Consider the following 9,828-nt stretch of genomic DNA (forward strand, 5'->3'; position numbering starts at 1 on the left):
AAGTATGCAAGGAAGTTTCCAGAGAGACTGGAAACAAGAAGTCAGCAGTACTTTGAGCACTTGTTGAGGGCCAGGTTATTTAAATTTATGGAAATGAAGAGAACAACACAAGTAGGAGATATTTACAAAGGAACAAGGAGCTCTGAGGATGAATCTGGAAAACAAATGAGTAGGGGCTGGAAGATAATCATGCCTAAGAGACAGAAGGTACTTGGAGCATGAAGACCAGGGATGAAGAGAACCACAGGAATTAGTGCTGAGAAACAGGAGTTTAGGGGGAAGAGGAAGAGATCCAGGCCCAGAGACAGGCTAAGAAGTCCTTTTCTTCTCCCAAGCACGGCAGGCAGTCTTGGAAGAAACAAGAGGAAAGGCCATCATACCTGCCAGTCTTCCTGAGATACAGAAGATACACCAGAACTGTTATATCAGAGTCACCTGGGCCAGTACTCCAATCATGATGCCAACAATGGTCCCTGCTGAAAGGCCAGAACTTCCTTGCCCTGAAGATTCTGTCATGGACAGAAAAAGGGATAAGAAACGAATGTCTATGTTACATCACAGTGGGAGTGTCAAAGGAAACAATTTTCAGCTAGAATTGGTCATCAGAAAAAGAGTCTGTCAGTTTGTTCCTTCAAATAACATATTTCTCTTGGGAAGGGGGTCGTTACAGGGAAGGTTGCTGGGAGCTGATTAGTCAACTATATCCTTTCAATTTTTTCTATTACCATGTTTCTAGCTTGGTGATCAGTCTTCCCTCAATTCCATCCCTTTTGCGCTCAGATATTTTTGAAGTCTTTGGAATATGAGAAAGGATTGCTATTTGTGTGTGTCATCAGAACTTTCTATTTTTTTGTGGTTCCATCTTTTTCTCAGTGTCTCAGTTGTGGGAGCCATGAATATGAGCCTTTTCGGTCTCTATGGCAGAGTCTTACATGGCAGGAGGCCTAGGCCAGTGCTTTCGGAATTCACCACCTCCTTTGCAGGAAATTGGCTTCCCATGGGCTTCTAGTTGGGGTTTGAAAGCAAGCGCAGTTCTGAAAGACTGTTTTCCTATGGTGAGTCACTAACTCAAGGACTCCTCATCAGCCTTGAAGAAACTCTCTTAGAACTGTACTGCACAAGGTTTCTTTCCTTCTCTTTCTCCCTCATAGGCATCAGGTCTACATCATGGTCTGAGGACTCTCCAAGGTTCCTTGCCCTCCCACCCCACTTTCCCTCACAGGCCTTTTTCCCAATAAATATCTGCATATCTAATCCCATCTTGGCTGCATCTCGGTGGATGGAAACTAATATACCAGGCCTGAGACATTGCACTTAACTCCTTTTTCCCCCTTTCCCATAGTCAATAGCCATGTACCAGTGAATTTTTTGTGTAATGCCTCTTCCCCCCCCATATGTATGCATGTGTGTGTGTGCATGAGGGGCTACCCCGAAAATCTGGAATTATTTTTTGGAGGATAAGGCCCTTGTAGCATAGGCTTCCCCCGCTAGTATGTGTTCTAGGAACCCATTGGCATCAGTGTACCACTTAGCATTGTTGTGAGAGGTTGTATTAGGTTTCATGAATTTTGTTTTGGAGATTCTTTCAACGTATTTGCTCATTTCATCATGGGTGATTTATAAGCGCACCTTCCCACATCACGCTGTGTTCAGTAGTTTTTGACCAAAAACAGAATGATCTCCATGCCCCACCCTCCCTATTCACCCAATCTTGCCTGGAACAACTTTTTTTTGTTTCCCCAGATTAAAAAAAAAAGAAAAGTCCTCAAAAGGAAGAGTTTTGCTGATGTGGAAGAAGTAAAACAAAGAAATGGCAGAAACACTAAAAGGCATCAAAATTGACAAGTTTAAAAACTCTTTTGAGCAGTGGAAAAAGCATCTCTATAGGTATATTGCATCAAACAGAGAGTACTTTAAAGTTGACAGAAGTTTAAAAATGTCAGAATAAAGGTTCATTTTATGGGTCCCCTCCAAAGATATATGTATCTTTTGCATCTGTGTTTTCTTTTTTCTGTTGCAACCATTTGGGCTTAGCCCTCACCAGTCAATTCAGGCTGATTACCAATGCTAATTAGCTACTGTTGTGAGGTGCACACTATGTGCCAGATCCTGTACTAAATACTTTATGTGAAGCTCATTTGATCCATACAGTAACCTTGCCAGGTATACAATATTCCCATTCAAATTAATTAATTAATTGTTTCAGTTGGGGTCTCACTCTTTTGCCCAAGATGAAATGCAGTGGCAGGATCACGGTTTACTACAGCCTCAAACTCCTGGGCTCAGGTGATCCTCCTGCCTTAGCCTCCCAAGTAACAGGGACTACAAACACCTACTATCATACCTGACTGACTAGCTTTTTTTTTTGAGTTGGAGTCTCACTCTGTCGCCCAGACTGGAGTGCAGTAGCTGGGAGCCACCACAGCTTCGACCTGCTGGGCTCCAGCGATCCTTCCGCTCAACTTCCAAGTAGTTGGAATTACAGACATGCACTACCACACCCAGCTAATTTTTTAATTTTTTGTAGAAATGAGGTCTCACCGAGTTGCCCAGGTGGGTCTCGAACCCACGGGCTCAGGCAATCAACTCACCTCAGCCTCCCAAAGCACGGGATTGCAGGCTGAGCCACCGAACCCTGCTTGACTAACTTTTTGATGTTTTGTAGAGAGGAGGCCTCTCTATATTGCCTAGGCTTATCTTGAATCCCCAGGTTCAAGTAATCCTCCCATCTTGGCCTTCCTAAGTGCTAGAATTAGAGGTGTGAGCCACCACGCCTGGACCATTATTTCCATTTTAAACATGAAAAAAATGGAAACTTATAGTGTGAAAAAACTTACTAAAGTCATATGACTAGTGAGAAGTGAATCTGGGATTAGACTATAGGATTACTCGGCTTCAAGGCTTATGATAAAAGTAATCATTAATAGGAGCCTAGCATAAAATATTACCTCTGTGTGTGACATTTTGCTGAAGGTTTAATTGATTAGTACATTCCATCTTTAAAACAATACTGGCTGGGTGTGGTGGCTCACACCTATAATCCCAGCACTTTGAGAGGTGGAGGCAAGGGGATTTTTTGAGACCAGGGGTTCAAGACCAGCCTGGGCAGTTTGACAAGACCTCATCTCTACAGAAAAATTTTTAAAATTAGCTGGAAGAGGTAGTATATGCATGTAGTTCCAGCTGCTTGGAAGGCTGAGGCAGATGGACTGCCTGAGCCCAGCCGATTGAGATTGTGGTGGCCAAGATCATGCGAGTGCACTCCAGCCTAGGAGATAGCGTGAGACTCCGACTCAAAAAAAAAAAGAAGTGTATAGTTCTAAACCCAGCAAAAAAGAAAAATCTCAAATTAACCTAACTTTACAACTTGAGGATATAGAAAAAGAATAAACTAAAGCCAGACATAGCAAAAGTGAAACATGCCAGGCACAAAGGGATATTGTATGTTTCCACCTACATGAGATGTAATTAGAATAGTCAAATACACAAAGACAGGAAGTAGAGAGTGGTTATTGGGAGCTATGGGGAAGGGTAGTGGGGAATTATAGGTACATGAGAAAATTCAGGAAATGAATAGTGGTGATGGTTGTACAGTATGAATGTACTTAATACTACTGAATTGTAAATTTATAAGTGGCTAAAATGGTAAGTCTTAAGTATATTTTGCTACCCTCACACACACACTGTTAACATAAAACAAAAAAATAGAACATTGTGCAAGGAACACCCAGTAAATGTCAGACCCAAAATAAAAAACTAAGTCTATTTGATTCAGAGCCTGAGTTATTAACTACTTTGCGATTCTGTTTCCTATAATGCCCTGTAGTTGTAGTTCTACTAATCTTCCCCCTGTGATTTTTATCCCTTTCGGACACCATTGGCAGAATAATCCTCCCAGAAAGATATAGGCAGGGGCAAGGGACCGCTTACATTTCACAGTCAGCCTGAGGGGATCACTTTGGTTGTAACTAACTGCGTTGGAGACCTCACACTGATACTCCCCAGCATCCTCCCTCTTGACAGCGTCTGTGCTAAGGGTGCTGTTGTCCAGGGACAATTTAATCCTCTCTGAGAGTAGCAGAGTCTGGTTTTTGAAGAGTCACTGGATGGAGATTCCAGTGTCATTTGTGAGGCAGGTCACGACCACGGGGACCTTATCTTCTGTGACTATGGTGCTGGTGGCTTGGATATAGGACCCAGTCATTGGCTCTGGTTCTGTGGACAGATAGGAGGACTGAGAGTGGCCTGGCATCTGGGGCCATGGTCCATCCTCAGAGATCTCAGCCAGCTCTCAGGTATATCAGTAAACTGTGCAAAGGTGAACAGCTGGGGGATGGCCCTGACCCTCAGTAGAAGGACAAGCATCTTTGTTCAGGTGACAATCTGTAAGGTGGGGGGGCACCGCCCCTCTGACTCAGGTCACCCCAGGTTGACCTCTGACTGGTCCCCCTGGGCATCTCCAGTATCTCTAGTGTAGACTGGGCACCTTTTCTCAGTCCACATGCTCATCAACCTCGTTAACAGGTGGAATGTTTCTACCCTTGGCTTTTGTGTGATCTTTTCTTAGAGCTTTCTGTGTCAGACCCCTTTCCTAGTACTGCCTTTTACATACAAAAGGGAAGGTACTTTTTTTCATTAAATAATTTATTAGGGAGTGAAGACGGCTTGCCAGTCTTCATGACCTTAGTGCCTATAGAAGTTTCAATCTAAAGGATTTCTCAATTTGAAGAGGACTTTTGCTTTCTGGTCTGTGGATTGATTATGACGGTGCAGGAAATCTCTAGAGAGAAATGTCCATTGTATTAACCAAAGGCTGATACTCTTACCTTCTCTACAAATGTATACTTTTTGGCACTGTTCCTTCCCTCCCATGCAGAGACTCTGGGTGAATCTCCCTATCTCTCCAACTGTGCATCACTTGTTGTCGTCTGTGCTGGGTCCCATGTACTGTGTCCACAACCTTGTACAGGGGGTGACTTCAGAGCCAGGACACAGAGAATTTGGGATTTGCTGGTGCCCATAGAACACAGTCTGGGAAAGAACATTTCTTTTTGGATCTTCTCTGAAAACCAAACAGACTTTACCCCAAGACTTGACGCCTGTCTTCCAGGGATCCACTTACCAGAGACTGCAATAATCTTGACTGTGGTCCTATTGTTGCCAGTGGCCGAATTATTGACGAGGCAGGTATAGGATCCACCATTATTCACATTGATGTTGGGGATAAAGAGCACTTGTGTGGATTGCAGGAAGCTCCCATTGATAAACCAAGAATACTGTGCTGGTGGGTTAGAGTCTGCGTGGCAGGAGAGATTGAGGTTTGCCCCTGGACGGTAAGATGAGACTGAGGGGGAAATGGTGGGGGCATCCGGACCATCTGGAGTAATGGAAATAAAGCCACATGTGATACCATCAGAGGAAAGGGGAAGCTTCTGGTGTGTGTAAGGGTCAGAGTATCCCTCTGAACTGAGTCCCAAACCTGTTTTTAAAAGTCCAAACCATAACCCCCATGTCCACTGAAACTGAGTCTGAGACATTGTGTTGTTTCTTCCTTCACAGGACCCTGAGCCTCCCAGGACAGGAGCAGCCCACCACCCCCTATTCTTGGTCAAGGCTGTGTGTGCCTGGGACTGGAAGTCATGGCCAGTCTGGGTAACCAGGGGTAAGGATCTGTGTCCTGGGACCTGAGTGTTCTGGCCTCTGCCATGTGGATTTGGGCTAGCAGCTAGAGCCATGGAGGAACAGAAGATACTCACAGAGGACATTCAGGGTGATTGAGTCACTGCGGTTGTGACTCACTGGGTTCTGGTTTCCACACTCATAGGGTCCTGCGTCATTTCTTGTGACACTGAGTAAAGTGAGGGTCCTGTTATTCTTGGACAGCTCCAACCTGGGACTGACCGGGAGGCTCTGACCATTTATCCACCACAGGTAGGCTGTGTCCTGAGTCTCAGGTTCACAGGTCAAGGCTACAGAGTCCTTGTTCTCCACGGGGTTGGAGTTGTTGCTTGTGATGGAGGGTTTGGGTAACACCACTGTGCAGATAACAGAGAGAAGATTGTCCTGGGTGGTAACTTTGATTTCTCCAAAGCCATCTTTAACCAGAATTGGCATCTGTCACCTCTCAGCCAACCCGAGTCCTTAAAAGCTTGTGGCAGGGTTATGTGTCACAAGACAGATGCATGACACTCTGAGGACTCAGAAAACAGGCCCTCCTGGTATGTCTGAGAGAAGTACAGACTTTCTCAAGTGTGAATTAAATAGCAACATTGGATCATGGACAGTCAGCGTCCCTGCCACCTCTCCTTGTCCTTCCCTGACCAGCTGACTGCCTGATCTACCTTGGGCTCCTCACCTGGAACACACAGGTGCTCGGACCATTCTGTCTTCACAGTCCTGTTTTACCCCAGTAGATGTGTTTCTCTGGGGCTTCCCTCTCCAAGGATATCCTAGAGATGAGTAATGGTGGGACTTCCTATTGTCCTTAAACCCTTAGGACACTGGGCAGCCTGGACTGGAACAAGGTGTTTGAACACAAATAACACATTGGAGTAGCGAGTCAGTTGAGTAGTTGGGCTGCGTGACCACAAGGTGAGGCAGTTTTTCCCAGGTGTTTGATGATGACTTACATGAAACAGTGACCCCCAAAAGAGTAGAGCAGAGTATAAGGACTGATCTAGAAAAAATAAGGGGAACAGGCCGGAATCATTGGCTTTGAAGCAGAACCATGCTTTCTGTCCATGGTCCTTAATGTTCCTTCTTCTACAGAGGGCAGGTGAGGACCAAATGGATCTTCCCAGAAATATATGTGGATGTTTGAAAATGCAGAAGCAACTGTTAGAAAGTGGGGAGCATGAACGTGCTGGAAATCTGATCCTCATGTATTGTGTGTTTGATGGATCTGAGATAGAAATTTGAGAAGTTAAATTTTTTCCACATGTAAAAATTGTCATTAACAAGAGGTAAGACCAATTGCTGGAAGGACTATTTCTCCAGAGAGCATGAAAAGGTCTTAGACCAAGATCTGAAATTAAGCAGGGTCGCATTATGCTCAAAAGAAAAGGCTGAAGTCAGGTTGAAATCAGTGACTATCTTGATATTGACGCGTGTGTCCTATTGGAAAGACAGAACTGGTCTGAGGGGAACTCTGAGATGTCTCAATATAAAAAAGAGAAAAATAATACCAAATTAGAAGTGATTTATGTTACGTTAATACATTTGGAAAAAGAGTACCCCTTCCCTAATTCCTATGGAGAGTCAGGCAAAAAGGGGAGGAGACCCCAACAAGGCATGTGAAATACTTTTTTCCTTTTCTTTCAAATTCAGAAAACACAAGTAGAGTTTGTTAAATTTGTCTAAATTGGACAGAGTCTAAGTGAGATACCCGTGGTTGGTTATCTTCCCATTCAAGGGACCCCACTTTAGGACAAAGGCATCATCATGGGGGACACAAATGTGCTTGGAACAGGCAATAAATCCATCAGGCAGCACCAGCCTGGCCAGCTCCAGCTGGGAAAGGTCCTGGGAACCACTGCAGGACACGAGCCCCACACCAGGAAGAGGACTGAGTCATAAGTAAAATGTGTGAAATGAGCATGTGACTTTTGGGGCTGTTCCATGTGACAGCCTCACCAAGGGAAAGAGCCCTGAATGTGGACACAGTGGAAACTTATTCTCCTGGTGACCTGGGGACATTGGCTCATTCTGGAGTTTGACAGGGGTGGCTGCTCTGACTGATTTCTGTGTTTTACTATTGCCTAGGAGGTGGGCCTGGCCACAGTGTTAGCAGGAAGGGAAGAAGACAGTCTTTGTTAGTGGATGTGTCTGGGGAAGGTTTAAGAAAGAGAGCTGAGAGAGCCAGAAACACCCATAGCAGTGAGCAGTGACTGCAGACTCCAGAGCCCAGGAGCTCCCTGGTTTCCCCAGAATCAGAGAGCCCTGATACCCGTCTGCCTCTTATGACTCAGCAGCCCCAGAGTCACATGAGACTCGGCTCTCAGGGTGGCTTTTAAGAGCAAAGGCAGAGCAATGGAACATGACCTCAGCACCTGGAGGGACAGGGAACAAGTACAATTGAAACCTCCTCAAATTCTGCAACCAGAATCCAGTCTCTGAAGAGGTTAGGGATCATTCATTCATATTTTTTTTTGAATCAGGGTTTCACTCTGTCACCCAGGTTTGAGTGCAGTGGCACAATCGTGGCTCACTGTAGCCTCAACCTCTTAGGCTCAGCTGATCCTGTGTCTGGCTAATTTTCTGATTTTTGTAGAGACAAGGTCTTGCTATATTTCCCTGGTTGATCTTGAACTCCTGGGCTCAAGCAGTCCTCTTGCCTCAGCCTCCCAAAGTGATAGGATTACAAGCATTAGCTAATTCCTTCCTTCTTCAGAAAACTACTGAGAGTATGTCTCACATTGGGCCCTGTGCTGGTATGGGGTGAGATTGGAATGAAAGCAAAGTTCTTTCCTTTGTCCTCCTTTGGGCATGATACCAACAAAACAGGAAACACATGTTTTCAAGTCCAACAAGGGATGTGTATCAGAGGGAGAAGGCCTAGATATTCCAGACATTCTAATAGTTGAATAAGTTCCAGAGTAAAAACTGAAGAATTTTCCATTTGATCTTGCTTCCCAGACCAGAATCTCCCTCTCTGGGCTGTAGATGCAAGGAAAAAAAGGAGCTGAATTAACTGTTATTAGGGTCCACAGATGCCTAATAAGGCCCCTGGAATTAAGGAGAGGTTGTGGCTGTGGCTGCAGATAGACCTCCTGTGACTCTGATCTGCCCGTTATGCATGGACTGTGTGATGCTGATTCAATGACTGTATCTCTATGTGCCTCAGCCTCCCTTCAGAAAAATAAGAAAAATGGTAAATGGTCTCTGGCTTGTCTTATCTATAAATCAACCTTAAAATATTCAAAATTATCTGACCTACAACTTTGTATAGAGAAGTTGCCCAAATAAACAGCATCTATTATTGTTGGATTCCATGAGAGCACCCCTCAGCCTGATACCTAGTGAACAAGGAATTGCCAGGATCATCTTCTCTCTTCTGTTCTTCCTCTTGGGACTCTGATTGCCCTAGGCCATCTCTTAAGTTCCCCATCTAGTTGGTTAATGGAATGGGGAGCTTGTCTATCTGTCCTCTCCTCACTGAGTCTCAGGTGAAGGATAAGGCCCAGTCCTTGTCCAGATGAAGCTCTGGGGCCTGAGCCCTGAATGTTGACCAGCTCTGGGAGCCATGGTCCTCAGATAGCTGGTAACTCATTGCTCCCAGTCAGCCCTGCCCAGAAGGCCAGAACCCAGCCTGGCCACAGACTCCCCAGGGTCATATGGAGTCAGGAGCCTGGGACAGGGGTCTGGGCAGGGGTTTCCAGGGCCGAGCTTCTTTATGAGGATCCTAGAGGGTCCTGCAGGCCAGGCCCTGACCAAGTCCTACAGGTTGTTTCTCAGGGTCGTGTTCAGGAAGAGGGTTCCGTGGGGCTAGACTGAGACTGATCTTCCCCTGCTGAGTTTTCCCATCAGACTTTTCTTCCTTTGCTGTGAATGTCTGTAGGGTCTGGATTCTGGAATAAGACATTTTGATCTTTTGAAGTTTTTCCCACGGTGTGTGTCCTGCACTAAATGCTGAAACTCTACCATGGAACATAGTTCAGAGGGGGACACAGACATAGTCTAGGCAATCCCATGTGTGTGAAGCAGAATAGCCCCCCAACACCCAGAGGTCATGGAGGAATCACTCACGCTGTACGCGGAACTGGCCGTTTGCCTCTGCATTCTGAAAATCTGCCGTAATGATTTGTATTCTGTAGAATCCTGTATCATTCA

General features: G+C 45.3%; 1 protein-coding gene across 1 annotated transcript in view; it reads right to left on the reverse strand.

The window, feature by feature from the left end:
- Positions 1-420: 420 nt before the first annotated feature.
- LOC103261478 (carcinoembryonic antigen-related cell adhesion molecule 6-like) overlaps positions 421-9,828 on the reverse strand; it is a 10,805-nt gene continuing 1,397 nt past the window's right edge. The window contains 4 exon segments of the mRNA XM_008059094.1: positions 421-494; positions 5,123-5,377; positions 5,757-6,035; positions 9,745-9,828. The exon segment at positions 9,745-9,828 is cut by the window's right edge and continues 21 nt beyond it. Coding sequence (XP_008057285.1) covers positions 421-494; positions 5,123-5,377; positions 5,757-6,035; positions 9,745-9,828 — 692 coding nt within the window.

This window comes from Carlito syrichta, unplaced genomic scaffold (assembly GCF_000164805.1).
Source record: "Carlito syrichta isolate Samal-C Ts95f unplaced genomic scaffold, Tarsius_syrichta-2.0.1 Scaffold303717, whole genome shotgun sequence".
Taxonomy (NCBI): Eukaryota; Metazoa; Chordata; class Mammalia; order Primates; family Tarsiidae; genus Carlito; species Carlito syrichta.